Source organism: Colletotrichum abscissum (assembly GCF_030869225.1).
Source record: "Colletotrichum abscissum strain IMI 504890 chromosome Unknown Scaffold_6.1, whole genome shotgun sequence".
In the NCBI taxonomy this organism is placed as follows: domain Eukaryota; kingdom Fungi; phylum Ascomycota; class Sordariomycetes; order Glomerellales; family Glomerellaceae; genus Colletotrichum; species Colletotrichum abscissum.
Window position 1 is genome coordinate 695,905 of NW_026850503.1, and position 14,982 is coordinate 710,886.

The 14,982-nt window shown below is 55.5% G+C and overlaps 3 protein-coding genes across 3 annotated transcripts; 2 read left to right on the top strand and 1 right to left on the bottom strand.

Annotated features, from left to right (window-relative positions):
- Positions 1-2,131: 2,131 nt before the first annotated feature.
- Positions 2,132-9,449, top strand: CABS01_03245 (myosin class II heavy chain; the record flags this gene model as incomplete). Its single annotated transcript, XM_060536622.1, has 3 exons — positions 2,132-2,176; positions 2,326-3,541; positions 3,595-9,449. Coding segments are annotated over 3 exons (7,116 nt in total), but the record flags the coding sequence as incomplete, so codon positions are not given.
- A 914-nt stretch (positions 9,450-10,363) lies between these two features.
- On the bottom strand, positions 10,364-12,553 carry CABS01_03246 (SRP54-type protein; the record flags this gene model as incomplete). The annotated part of the gene is made up of 4 exons (XM_060536623.1): positions 10,364-10,609; positions 10,676-11,910; positions 11,972-12,257; positions 12,329-12,553. 4 exons carry the CDS (start codon positions 12,551-12,553, stop codon positions 10,364-10,366), a joined length of 1,992 nt encoding a protein of 663 aa, XP_060392542.1.
- Positions 12,554-13,340: 787 nt separating this feature from the next.
- On the top strand, positions 13,341-14,766 carry CABS01_03247 (uncharacterized protein; the record flags this gene model as incomplete). Its single annotated transcript, XM_060536624.1, has 4 exons — positions 13,341-13,458; positions 13,632-13,921; positions 14,021-14,548; positions 14,602-14,766. Coding segments are annotated over 4 exons (1,101 nt in total), but the record flags the coding sequence as incomplete, so codon positions are not given.
- Between the last annotated feature and the right edge of the window lie 216 nt (positions 14,767-14,982).

Below are 14,982 nucleotides of genomic sequence, written 5' to 3' on the forward strand. Positions count from 1 at the left end.
GGTGGTACTTTGATGTTAAGCTGTTGAGTTAGTGGACGCTACTACTAGGTAGGACAAGGAATCATAATATGGCTTGTTATACCTTCCACGTTTATTCTAGAAGTTCGAGTCTGCGATATTGGATATTGGCGGCATGGCGTTCTTTGACGAAGTGATAAGTATGCCAACGCCAACTTTGACGCTGAATTCAGTAACGATAGCTATGTAAACACAGTGTTCCTCTGGATCCAGGAAGCTGCTTGCAGCCGAACAGAATTGTCCTTTCAATGTAGACAGACATAATGTAAGCAATCTGGCAATCTGAGCACGAGCGTGACGGGCCGGACATTCGAGCCATTGGCAAATACGATGTCGTCTAGGAATCCAAGCGGCGGGGCCTCTCATCCGGCGGGAAATCACCCATAGCTCCAGATGCGATGCAGTAGTAGGGGAGGCGATTTCCGGGGGTAATTGGTCGATGGTAATAGAGTACATTCCTTCTAGTGTACAATCATGGGGGTGTTGGATGTATTGGAGTATCAGCCAAACAAGGCGAGATTGGGCTGGTCATAGCTCGGTCCCGTGGACTCTCATTAAAACAAAGCTGGGCCGCTGAGTGGCCCATCGTGCCGTCGTCGTCCCTCTTCGCCCCGTGCGTGGTGAGTGGAATCGTGTGGATTGGACAGCCTGTCCCTGGCGACTCGCACTCCCCCGGTCCATCTCATTGGAAAGCGGGCAGGGGATGCCCCATCTCTCCCAAGCTTGTCACTCTTGTCTGCCCCGTTTTCCCAATGACATTCGTTCATGTGCTCGCAAGTTGGCTGGATCAGTGGAAAAGAAGGGCCCCAAAGTTGAAAGTCAGAGGCAGAAAATGCCAGCTGTCTTTCGTGGAGTGCCCAGTTGAAGCCGGCCAATCTCATCGTGCCACTGGTGACGGACCACCGAACCAAGGTCTCCACGTTTACTCGAACCCGAAAGCCTGAGGCGGAGGTATCCCTTCCTCTGTCTTCTCGAGTCTCCACGAATTCGTGCCGGTGCAGATGAACTATACTGTCGTGGTTGTCACTGTATTGAGGGACCTGACGGTGTCTGTTCAACAAATGTGTCGAACGTTTAGGTAACAGAACCAAGAAAGTCTGCCAAGTTGCCTAAATACCTAGGTAGTACTCCTAAAGGTAAGGTACGGCTATGTACTGTGTAGGTACTGAGTTACCTATGTAGCGAGACTAAGGCAGCATTTTGTGAGCTGTCTTCGGCTGGCGGTCATGCCTTAGCTCTGCTGTACCTGCTCCTTCCCGTGCGCGTACCTGTACCTTGCCATTCCTGTCAAAACCGCGTTCCCAGTCTTGTGCATGTACACCGAGTCCCTTCATTTTCTTGGCCTTCCAATGAACCGTCCGGAGAGCACACTTAACCTAAGTCTTGACCACCTACCTAACCGGCCGGCACCATCTCTAACGAGAAATTTGGAAAGAAAACTAGGCAATAACTCTTACCTTAGCTTCCCATGTATCCTTCCGGGTTGCCTTTAACCTCGCCATCCCGTCCAGTCCTCACTGACTTACCACCTTGCTCCTGACACAACACGTACCTTATCGACATTTCCATCCTCTCCTATCATCTGTCTCTCCACCAAAGCCGGCAGCATCGTGCTATATCGACGGAATCGCCATCATACGTGTAGCTCAACCTGTAACCCGATGCGTCCGGTACCCGCGTGCTGCCACTGTCTGCCTTCTCTTCTCATGTCGCTCCTTAGTCAATAATTTCCCTCTCTCAGTTCCTTTCTGCAACGGCCCCCCCGTCCCTCTAATCCCTGCACTGGGTCACTACCTGCAAAATAATACCTTATTTCTGCTGGCTATCCTTTTTTTGTGTCCAGGTCCCCTTCCCTGTCCGCCTAACAAAAAATACCTGGGCTACCTGCGGATACGCGTCGCGACCAAAAAAACCACCCATCGGCCCCAAATATACACACTCATCCATCCCCAATCACACGGGCCGCCTCTCCTCCACCCCCTTATTCCTGTCAACAACCTCGACAGCGCCCGTCCGTTCCCTTCGTTTTTTCTCTCGCGGCCTGCTTCGTTGTGTGTGCATGCCGATTTTTGAGGGCTGTTGAAGAAAGGGTCCTCGACGCGAATACACAGAGACTTGGCTGCAGACGATTCCCATCGTCTGCGCTGATCTCACCGTGGTAAGCTACACCTCACCGCATCCTCACCTAACCTTACTTTACATTCCCGGCGTGGTACGGATGCCTTGAACGTCCACTCACCACGCCACGTCTTTTCTTGGGCCCATTCCTGATTGAAACAGAGTCCCACGAAGACGTCTTCTTCCCAGCAATCCCATTCTCCTCCTGCTGCATCCGCACAGGACGGCACAGGACCTAATCGTTCATCCTTCAATTCGCCGCCAACGTCTCCCGCCCTCTCATCGACGTCCACAGCTGCCGACGGCGAGGACCTTGGGTCCTCCCCAATTTTGCCTTCGCTACCCGCGCCCAGACTCCCCGACCGAGCTCGGGAAATTCTCAGAAGTCAAAACCAATCCAATCCCGAAGAAGACGAGAGATACGTGACAGCCAGCTGGGGCTCGCCCTACTCAACTGAAGAGACGAACCTCATTCGCCGCGAAAGCATTGGCAGCGATCAATCCGAAGGCTCGCCTATCCATCACATTGCTATCAGCACTCCCTTTCTTCGACCTCCACCAGCGCTTTCGCTCGGACAGGACGAATCGCACGAGCCCTACCTCAGCGCAGCTCAAGTTCTCGCTAATCGCGCTCGGAGACCTGCGCGACGATTGACTGAAGATTGGATTCGCCAGCACACGGCGGGTGATCATACTGAGGGCCGACATTGGTTCAGCGACGGAAGCGAGCACTCTTCACTGAGCGGCTCAGGATCTGGCGACGAAGCTGTTTGGCACGATAAGGAATCTCTGCGAACCCCTAGAGCCCGACCACGCCTAACGCGCGCATCGCTCACGGAACCTCGCTATCCTCGAACCCGATCCAGCGTTGAGACCCTCAAGCAAGAAGACGTGAAGCCTCGAGGCGAGACAACCAACGCGAAGATGGAGAGTCCAGATCTCTCCAAGGCCGACTTGGCCCGCGAGCTGCCAGAGCTCCCACCAATTCCCACAACCCCCAGACGGAGCGCTAGTGCCGCTGTCGGCAACACGGCGAGGACGCCAACTACACCAATGAGGAGTGCATCGGCCAGAGTGACAATCAAAGAGCCCAGCATGACGCCTCGGGTGAAGAAGAAGATCCCGTGGAAGGGCAAGAATATTATGGTTCTTCTTCCCAAAGACGAGGAACGCGGACGCCCTGGCCATGCGCCCAAGCCGTTGAACCAGAACGAAATCGAGGGCATGTTTAGATCGTGGGAAGAGCTTGGATACGATATCAGTGGCTTCGATTTAGATCTTGCAGAGGGCACGTACCAGGTCCCTACTGGATACTCACAGAGTCGAGACGCTTGGCCTAACCCCGAGGACCTTGTTCGAGAGCGTGCGCAACATACATACAAAGTCACATTGCCTGATTTGAATGGTAAGTCTACATCGCGAAGAGGGAAGGCAACAGGAATGCTAACTGTTATGCAGCTTGGAGAGACTATGTCAATGAGCTTAACGAAGCCAAGTTGCGAGCTCTTGGAGTGTCATTCGGCGACGACGATCCCCCGGCACCTTCAATATCGCCTGCAGTATCACAGCCCAGCCGACAGGCCTCTGCGCAATATCCGCCTTTACCATTCTCTCCACCATTGCCTACATCCTCAGCGTCGAGCAATCATGTGCAAGGCTATCCGTTCCCCCCACAGTTCATACCCGGTGGGCGTTCTTCTGCAGGCCACAGTCACAGCCCGAGCATGGCTTCGCCCATTGGCTTCGGCAGTCACCCTGCCAAGTACAATAATCGACAGTCAATTTCGGTTCCCATGGGCCACTCGCCTTTCCAGATGCCAGGTCAACCATCGCCTCTAGGCTGGCCAGGTCCGCATAGAACAGAGTCGCCTAATCTGCTGAACGGAATCCTCTCTCCAGTCTCCCCCTTTATGCCCGAAGGATTTGCGCCGACTGGCAGCCCTGCTTTCAATGCGCACCAGCGTCACCAATCTTTGCAGTACCCCATGATGCCTCATCAGCAGTTCATGCAGCATCAGCAGCAACCCGCGCGCGCATCACCTCGTCTGCAAGAGGTGCGAGAAGACGAAGAGGAAGAGGAGGAGGCACACGAAGAGACGTCCATCAAGCCCGCAGAGCCTGCACAAATCAACGACGATGACCTCCAGGCAGAGATTGACGAGGCCGAGTACCACCTCGAGGAGCAGATGCGCAACGAGTTGGAGCACGAGGACTACAGCCCCCATAACGAGGAAGCTGCGGCTGAGCAGCTGGCCAATTTCTCGCAACAGCAGCCTCTTGCGCATGCCAGAGAAGCATCGGTCCAGTTCCAGGCACCCCAGCAGCTTCCCAAGCAGTTCGGTCCTCAAGGCGGCGATGGCCCTGTCCTTCACCACCCGCGCCCTCACAGCCGTGGCCACTCTTTGTCCCAGAACTTCTTCTCTCACCATGACGAGACCCGACCCCGCGGCGACAGTTTGGCCGGATGGCACGAGGTTGACGCACAGCGGATCGATGAGGCGGCGGAGATCGAGACCAACCCTAGCAATCTTGGCACACCCGTACAAGATTTCAGCCTCACGACTCTCTTGCAGCAGCACCAGCGATCGTTCTCGACAACGAGCAATCCTTGGAACGATGTTTCGTCAATGTCAAGCAACTCTGGCATGCCGAGGAGACCCAGTCATGCCAGCAAGCCCTCGCTATCCAAGCTCAACGTCAAGGCACCCGAGTTCAAGTTTAACCCAGGACACGAGTCAAAGACGAGCTTCACTTTTGGTGCTGGTAGCAACAGCTTCCAGCCCTCAGTCTTCCAGGCTGGTGGTGGATCATTCGCTCCGTCAGTCACTTCCCCGTCAGCGGGCTCGTTTGGTGCAGGGTCCATGTCGTCCAAGATTAATGCGGCCGCCCCTGTCTTCTCGCCTGGTCAGAGCGACTTTAGCTTTTCTGCCTCTGGTCCCAAGTTTCGACCGGATGCACCCGCCTTCACACCCTTCGGAAATGTTTCGGATTCTGTCACCAGCCCTGTGTCGGGCAGCGAGAGCGCTGGGAACCGCACTAGCTCGATTTTCGGCAACATTGATCTGAACCTTTCTGACATTGTCAAGCCTCCCAAGAAGTCAAAGGCCGTCCCAATTATCCGCCCCAGCAGCAGCGATAACAACCATGATGAATCTCAAGACGATCTTCCGGATGATGCAGATGGTCGCTTGATTGACGAATCTCGCTTCAAGAGGGCAAAGGCGTCAAGAGGAGATGAGGACGATGTTCCTCTGTTCGCTGAGCCATCGCCCGAACCCACGACCTTGCAGTCACTCCAGCCCAGGAAAGAGGAGCAGGATGCCTCTGACGAGCAAGCTTACACGCCCGCCGACACTACCATGTCTTCCACCGTTGCTTCCGAGCACCCCGCCGACTCCAAGGCTGTTACGGCTACTAGCCCCTCGGATACTTCGCCTGACCAGCAGCACCTGAACTGGGCACCCTTCGAATTCGACTCAAACAACGATGTTCAAAGCTTTGCTGAAGCCCGGCCTTTTGGCATTGACACGTACAAGAAGGGCCACAACAAGTCGCTCTCTGCTACTGCGAGAGCTTTCATCCCTGGCGGCGGCTGGGCGCCTACTCCGGCAACCGAAACCGATGAGGATGAAGAGGACGAGCGTGACAGAGAAGACACCGTTGAGCCAATCCTGCCTAGCACCGAGGCACCAGCCCCGGTCTCGCCACCTCGCGAGCCGTCTCCTCGGGCCCCGACACCTCCCAAGTTCGCCGCACCTAAGGGACTGGGCGCTTCTCGCTTCGCAAGCCCGCCTAAGACTAAGGGTCTGTCTGCGTCTCGGTTTGCCGCGTCTCCATCGCCTGCGCGGAATGCTGGAGAGGAGGTTTACGAAGACTCTCTGGAAGAGGGAGAGATCCCCGAGGACTATGTTGTTTCTGAGGGAGAAGAGTATCTTGATGAGCCCAACGCCCACGAGTTCACCTTCCCGTCAAAGTCCGCGATTGATGCCAGTAACGAGCAACATGAGCCAACTTTCGAGGAGATTGATGATATCATGAACCACCTCAACCAGAATGACCCGACTTTTGGTGTCAACAAGGCCAATGATGAGGCCGCCAGATGGCACCAGCCCAGCCCCAACAGGCAGATCCAGGTCGCTGGTGTTACTAACTTGTCGCCGTACAAGATGCAGGCCGGCAGCCAATACCGCAGCAGAACCTCCAGCCCTGTGCGCCAATACCATGGACTCCCCACCGATAACTCGGCCATGCCGACTACGGAGTTGGAAGATCCTTTCGTCGATCCTCCGCTGAGTGCACAGTCATTCGATGCTCCGATTACCCATCTGGTTGGCCAAGAGAGTGCTGCACAGAGCGACTGGGAAGGTGCATTCAGCGACGAAGAACAAGCCAAGTTGGAGCAGCGTGTTCAGTTCTTCGACGGTCGCGTCAACGAAGCCGTCGGCGATCTGCTCTCCGCTCGCTTGGGTCCTCTTGAGAAGACTCTACTGTCCATCAAGCAGTCTCTCCGGGGCGACAGAAGAGCTTCGTCTTCCGTCCGCCGCAGCGTCTCTGCCGATATACAACACAGCGACGCTGATGATGAGGATGAAGAGCCCGTGCCTCGTCGCTCGCTTAGTCCGCGCCGCGACAAGCGCATGGAACAAATCCGTGCTGCTGTACTCGATGCTTTTGCTGTTCAGCAGCGTGGTGCCGCTCCCGTGCCTCAAATTTCAGCCCCCACTGCCGATGAGCCCTCCAGCACTGCTGTTCTAAAGGCTTTGGAGGAGATGAGAGAGCAGTTTGGCGCTTCAATGCGCCTTGATTTCCGTGGCGAGGATCTGCGAAACATTGTCGAGGAAGCTGTCGAGAAGCGCATGCCAACCCCGTCTCAACAGCCGACCGCTGATCGTGATCATGACGAGGCCGTCAACAACAAGTTGAGTGAGCTTCAAGCCAAGGTCATGGATCTCGAAGAGCGCCTTTATGTTGAGCGTAGCAAGACTGAGAAGGAGGTTACCGACCGCCGCGCCGCCGAAGATCTCGCGGCAGAGCTCGACAGGAAGCTTCAGGCCGCCGAAACTCGCGTTGAAGTCGAGATCATGAACAAGAGCATTTTCGACCATCGCGTTAGCGACCTGGAGGATAAGCTCCGACACCAGGAAGAGCGCACTCAAGCAGAGCTCGACGGTCGCCGAACCGCCGAAGATAGACTCTCTGAGGTTCAGCGTCTGCTCCGTATTGCCAGCGAAGAGGAGGTCCGTCTCCGTGAGGAAGTCGAGGAGCGGGACCACAAGCTCAAGGCCTTTGAACAGGCTGCTTCCAAGCAAACAATGCGCATGGCACTCATGGAGGCCTCCCAAACCAACGCTACTCAGGCGCAGACTGAACTTACCAACAAGATCAACGCTATGGAGGACGAGGTCCGAGGCGCCACCCACGAGGCTAACCGCTGGAGATCCGAGACAGAGCGCGTGGTTGAGACTGCCCGCAGACAACAGATCGATCTCACCGAGACACTCCAAGAGAACAAGGCCATGCAGAAGTTCATTGACACCCTTGGAACTCAGCTTCAGGAGAATGAGCGCGTCAGGGAAAGCTGGCGTGCCAAGTTTGTCTCCCTCCAGGAAGACATGGCCAAGGCTGCCCGCGACATCACCGAGGAGAATGCTCGTCGCACCAAGCGGGAGCAGCAACTCGTCGCTCGTCAAGAGGTCTTGGATGCTAAGCTCCAAGCTGAGGCCCGTACGCGCGAACGGATTGAAGCCGAAATGGAGAGACTCGAGAACGGCGAACGCCAAGGCATGCGTGCCGTTAATGAGTGCAAGCGTCTCGAGGGTCTGCTTGGCGAGATGAAAACCGAGAACCACAAGCTTCACCAGTCTGCCATGCGATACCAGAGCGAGTTCAAGGAGGCACGAGAGTCTGGCATTGCCGAGGTTCAGCGAACGCGCGTTTCTATGCAGCGCGAGATTGACGAAGCCAACCACCACGTCAATGCTGTTCGTGAAGAACTCGAGGAGCAGGTCGCTAAGCTCAGAGCCGAAGTTGATCAGGCCAACATGGACGTCGAGACTGCCAAAGCTCAATCTGAGATGATGATGGAGGAGGCTCAGACCAGCAAGACCGATGCCATTGAGGAACTCAAGCGCAAGCACCAGAACGAGCTCGAAGACTTCCAGACCCGCTGGGAGCGCCAGCTGAGCAACGCCGTCGAAGATGGCCAGAAGACTGAGCAGCACCTCCTCGAGCGTCTCAGCCTGTCCACGTCCAAGACGGAACATCTCCAAGACCGTGTCGCACATTTGGAAGAGAAGCTCGAGATCGCTAAGGAAGCCGCTCGCGCTGCCGCTCAAGCTGCCAAGTCCGCAGGTGTCGAGCCAACCGCTCTCCCCACCGCATCTTTCCAGCCCAAGGCCGTGGCACCTGCCGCACCCGTTGTGTCGAAGGCCATGGACCTCCCAGAGAAGATCTCGCCCCAGGCGTTGCGAGAGTCCATCATGGTCTTGCAAGAGCAGTTGCAGGCACGCGAGCAGCGCATCGAAGAGCTCGAGTCTACCGTCGACAAGCTGGACCCCGAAGCTCCTACCAAGATTGCTAAACGTGACGACGAGATCACTTGGTTGCGCGAGCTTCTTGCCGTGAGACACGGCGATTTGCAAGACATCATCCTTGCCGTCTCTGCCGAAGACTTTGACAGGGAAGCCGTCAAGGATGCGTCCATTCGTCTCAAGGCCAACCTTCAAATGGAGGAACAGGAACGCGAGCGTGCGATGAATGGCGGATCAGCAATCAATCTGCCCAACATTGCACAGTCACTTCGGGAGGCTGCATCGCCTCGTGTTGCTCAAGCTGTAGGACCCCTGGCTGCGGCCTGGGGTAACTGGCGCAAGTCGCAACAGCCCATCTTCGCATCGGGCGGACGAAGCGGTAGGCCCTCTACGGCCCGTCCTGCTGTCAACAATAGCAACCACACCCCGTCCCGATCTACAACGTCGGCCTCTTTCAGCAACAACCACAACGGACTGATGACCCCGCCGGCTTCTGGTCTCCGTCAGACCCCTACTTCGAACGCTACGCGCGCTGAGGAACCTCAACCAACGGCGTTCCAGACCACAGGACGCCGGTACACGGCTCAGCAACTACAGGCCAGGAACCGAGGACCGTCCATCACGGAGGTGCCATCCGAGCCGATGCCCCTCAAGAGCCCGCCCGCTCGCCGTCCGTCGAGCCGTTCTCAACAGCCCATGACTCCTCCGATGATGCGGTCAAGCGGGTACGACTCAGATGCTCACCCGGGCGACTTTGACGACACCGACTTCTTTGAAGACTAAGAAGGAGCAGTGATGAGTGGAAGGAAACGTAGGACCATGGAGGATTTCCTTTGTCTTTCGCGCCGCAGTCAATCTTTCTCTCTCTCTGTCTCTATCACGCAGCATGCTTTTGAGCCCAAAAGAATGGACACACTAGAATGATGATACCCCCTTTTTCGCAAGACTACTTCTACTACATTACAATCCACTGAGGGTATTGGAGGAGGATTTTCATATACAAACACTCAGAATCGTGGATTTTACCTTCTTGTAATCACACCTCACGGGGGAGGGGGCAATATCTCCTCTCCAATGGGGAATGAGGATGAGAGGGCTAAATTTTAATTTCCTTTGTTTTTTCTGTTTTCGGTCCGATGCATAGCGGGAAAGAAAATGACGATGAAATGGAGAAGAGAGGGTTGAAGGGCTTGAAGTATGGCGTGTTGGCTTGCTGGGTCTATCTATGGGCTTGGCTTGCTTCTACCTTTTGCTTGGCCTGGTTATGTTTACTGCAGCCCAACCCCTCTTTACTTACCTATTACACTACACACCGAAGAAGTATATAGTAATAATTCGCACGCCTGATTTGGCTTATCAATCTTGATCATTAGAATATTTTTATTACCGGGACTTGTCGTGATCAAGGGTCGGTATGGCGAAATACTCGCGGCTAACCACGGACTGCACAAATGTGTTTTCATGGGACCTGGGAGATAACTAAGGTAGGCATATCGCATGGAGACTATCAGAACACTTGATTTTTGTCGGGGTATCGTTGGTTCTCGCCATGGAAACTCCGATTAAATTTGGTTTCATTTCATCTCATTTCATATTAAAAGGTGATTTATACATGCATACACCCAAGTAAGAGGCGACTTCCATTCCCTCTCCCTCTATGGCCTTCTTCAACCCCCAAGCAGAGAGAAAGCGAAACCTTAGGAGCTGCTCAGGAGCTTCTCAACCGCCCACTTTACGGAAAAGTTGCGCAGGTCAGAGTAATGCTGACCGACGCCGACAAAGAGCACGGGGACGTTTGTGGCGTGGACGAGACTGACGAGGGTGCCGACCATGTTGCCGACGGTGTCGCACTTGGAAATGATGAAGCCGTCGAGGGTGCGGACGGAGCCGAAGGCCGCGTTGAAGTTGCGGGCTTGGGCTACCGAGTCTGTGCCGACGAGGGCCTTGGGGGAGGACGTCAGTTTTTTGTTTGGCTATAGATGTGAGAGGGAGGGGGGGGGGGGTCTTACCTCGCCGACCATGAGAATCTTATCGGGCTGAGCAAACTTGGCAAACTTCTCCAGGGAGGACATGAGACGCTGGTCATTGTGTCTGCGGCCGGCGGTGTCGATGAGGACGACGTCGAAGCCGTCCTGCGCGGCGTGAGCCACGGCGTCGCGAGCGACGGTGGCGGCGTCCTTGCCGTAGCCCTTTTGGTACAGCTCGACGCGGCCGCCCTCACGGACGGTAAGCTCCTTGAGGTTGCGGACGTGTACGGCGAGCTGCTCGACAGCGCCGGAGCGGAAGGTGTCGCCGGCGGCGATGAGGACCTTGTACTTGTTCTGCAGGAGGAAGAAGCAAATCTTGGACAAGTTGGTGGACTTGCCGACGCCGTTGACGCCGACGATGGAGATGACGTAGGGGCGGGCCTTGCGAAGGGAGGTCGAGGGCGGGGCGGTGATGGCGTCGATCTCGCGGAGGAGGTCGAGGGAGGAGGTCGGGGTGAGCATCTTTGTGAGGGAGGCTTCCATGGCGGCTTGGATCTTTGCGTTGATGCTCTCGAAGCTGGCCGTCTTGGCGCCGAGGAGCTCCTTTTCGACGCCCTCGCAGAGCCGTACCGCGGCTTCCCGCGCGACGTTCTTCTTTAGGAGGTGCTCTTCCATGCCCTTCATCGCCTTGTCGAGATCCGCCTTGGAGAGCGTTTTGCCGCCGACAACATTGCGGAAGAGGCCTCCGATCGTGCTCAGGCCGGACCCGATAAGCCCGCCCGATGCCTCCGTCTTGTTGGAAGAGTCGTTCTTTGCCTGCGCCGAGGCGAGGATGTTGTGCACCTCGTCGTCTAGGTCCTTCAGCACGAATTGACCCTTTGACGTTTTGGACCCCCATGTCGTGTGATCGACGTGCTCGACGGCGGAGGAGCGGGCGGTCGTCTCGGCTTCCGAGTCGCTCGTCGCCGACTTCGGAGCAGCCGAGTAGTCGAGGACCACGTCGTCCTCCTCGTCGGCCATGCCATCTGCGTCCCATTTGCGGCCCTTCTTCGTTGATGATCTCGTCGCGGGCTTGGGTCTTCTGCCGGCGGACTCGTCGCCAGAAGAAAGGGGCGCAGAGTTGCCTGCCTTGCGCGCGCGTCGCGACATCTTGGCGACGGGGCCGGCCTTGCCTACTAATACGCCACCGGTGCCGGGAGTCGAGGGTCGAGAGGTCGTGGGCGTCGCGATGGGGGTCGAGTCGTTGGAGGTTTCGTTTGCGCTGTTCAGACCGCGACCTGGGAGGGGGTTTGTTAGCTGCTTGCACACTGATACACCTTCACGGCGCATTCGGCTTACCCCTATAGTGCAGACCCGGAGGGAGGGGAGGGTCATCGCCGAGGTTTCCAGACAGTGTCTTCTCCTCCTTTGCGAAGTCGGCTTCTGAGACGTTGGAGTCGCCCTTTGCTCCCGTTGTCTCCAGCTCTCTGACCTGCTGGTCAAAGTACTCGTCGAACTTATGACATTCGACCACTGTCGTGTGCGGCTTCGTCAATTGCTCTCCGTACAGATCTACAAAGATCGTCTTGATGTTGTCGACGAGCTTGTCAATCCATGACAGGTGAAGTAGTGATCTGTAAACAGCCTGTTCGCAAACCTCGTTAGTACCATGGCTTGGAAAGGTGCGGCGCATCAGATGTTGTTGGGTTTCCATACCACAAAGATGACACCTAGCTCCTTTACAAACGTATACCGTAATGTGTGCTGGTCGCGCTTGTATGGGGGGTTGCTGGCCGCGGACTGGCTGGAGGCAGCGCCGCCCTTCTCCTCGATGAAGACATCGGCAATGAAGTTGTTGATGACGGACGGGTTGACCGGCGCATAGGTTCTGGACCAGAGGACCACCCCTGAGGTGGTCAGAATCTCGAACGTGTCCAACATTGTGTGTGGGATTCCGGCTTCGTGATTTGCGGCGACAGCAAAGATCGTGGAGACTCGGGGACCAGTGGAAGAGGAGAGAGGGTGAGAGTTGAGTTGGAGGCGACTTCCTCGATCCCAAAAGCTGGCCTGTGGCGCAAGACCCGTGGTCAATGAAGTGGGCTGGCCGCTCCTTTGGGCCCTTGGAGTGGGTGAACCCTTGGCCTTGGGGTACCCTTTCTTATCGATAAGCTCTGGGGATATAGGAAGATCACACTGTATGAGCACTGTATCTTCGATGGTTGAGATGGCGGCCTACACAGTACGGATTGAGAGCTTGCTCCTATTCTATGGTTGAGTTGCTTCCTTGGAGTACACCAATGAAAATTGAAGGTAACTCCAGTTAAGGTATGCGTCTTTGCTTCCTCAGCGAGTCTTGCCTCTAGTCGTTGTATCAACTCGTTATATCAACCCGTCATAGCCACTCTTTGCACCTGTAAACAGATACCCAATCGACCCTCCAACGGCAGATATAGCTCCATGGCGTGAACATGGAGATACGATACTTGGTGAAATGAGACTCTCTAAGACGGCTTCCGTACCACGAATAAGAAAACATGTCCTATGAATGATACTAATTTCCGTACATCCTTACAAGAACATGCCTCGAGAAGCCTAAAAAGCGATGCTAATCAAGGTATTAGTGATACCTCTACGGATAAGGTAGGTAAGAAAGGAGAGTCGTTGATCGATATACGCCCATGCGAGCCATCGACAGCTGGTGGCCGGCCGGCACCAGGCCCTCTAGCGGCTCATAAAGGCCCGCGAGAGGGCTCGTGCTGAGCTGGCCAAAAAGAACTCTGAGCTAAGCCCCTTTGGACCACGGCTATCTGTCCTGCTCATCTGGACAATGTGGGACATCTATGGAAGTAAACACCTTTCCGTACCAGCTCCATCGCGGCCCGCCAAAGACGACGTGGACTCAGAGAATCTGGAAGGGAGGCATCCCAACACCCACGCCGCCGTCGAATCCAACATAGCTTCGCAATCTTCCGACAAACCCCATCGAACGATATTCACGAACAGAAGACGAAACCACGAGTTCATTTGCACATCATGCAGCGTCCACAAACTTACGGGCAGTCGCCCCCCTTGCACCACCCCGTACCCCAGCATGTCTCTACGGTTCCTCAGTTGCGCTCGCCCCCTCCTCCCGTGTCGCAATCGCAGTCGCAACAAGGCTACGGTGGCAGTCCCTACCAACAGCAAGGCGGCACGAGTGGGAACGTATTCGGCGCATACGGACAGTTCATGAATGATCCCACGGCGCAAGTGGCAGCGCAGTTTGGCCAGACGGCTTTCAAGCATGGCCAGGAGTACATGGAGCAAAACGTACGTCAAGTCTAGGGACGGGGAGGCAGACCTCTAAGCATCTCGCCGTTCAACTGTCGAGATGCATCAAGTTTCTTCTGAAGCTAACCCTGCTTGAAGTTCAACCGATACGTTAACGTCAACGCCCTGAAGCACTACTTCAACGTTTCCAACTCCTACGTCATCAACAAAATAGTCCTCGTCCTCTTCCCTTGGAGGCACAAGCCATGGTCGCGCAAGCAGTCCGTCGGGCCTAGCGGACAGGAAGGATGGTATCTCCCTCCGCGAGACGACATCAACAGTCCCGACATGTACATTCCCGTCATGGCTGTCGTGACATACATTCTTCTCTCTACGCTCCTTGCTGGTCTCCGCGGCCAGTTCCAGCCAGAACTTCTCGGATACACAGCGTCGACGGCCCTAGTAATAGTCATGGCAGAGATCCTCGGTCTCAAGCTGGGCTGCTACTTGTTGGGCATCTCGAACGATTCGCAGCTTTACGATCTGATCGCATACTCGGGCTACAAGTTTGTCGGCATCATCGTCACCGTAACCGTAGCCGAGATTCTGAACGGTGGCAAGGGTACCGGCGGGTGGATTGGCTGGGGCGTGTTTCTTTACACTTTCCTGGCCAACTCGCTGTTCTTGGTATGTCCTCATACAAGTCGTCGCGTGATATAAGAGATTAACATTTCCGTTAGATGCGTTCGCTCAAGTACGTTCTGCTCCCTGAAAACGCAGCCAACGGTGCCGGCCCTATGCAGACTGGCGATTCCCGAGCCAAGCGAAACCAGAGGACTCAGTTCCTCTTCTTCTACTCCTACATTGTCCAGCTGCTTTTCATGTGGATCCTGTCGAGGCCTTGAACCACCATCACGGCACTTCAAGTTCACGCCAAAGCACCAATCTATAGAAAAGGTCAACATGACAAAGGAGTTGGAGAGCAGCTGGGGATGCGCTTGCTCGGTGGTCAGACACAAGGAAGGGATGGTCGGTTGAAATCAGCTTTTGTGATGTGCGAATTTATCGGACAGTCATAGATGAATTGTACGATACAATAACGACGCGTCGTCCTAGCCGCT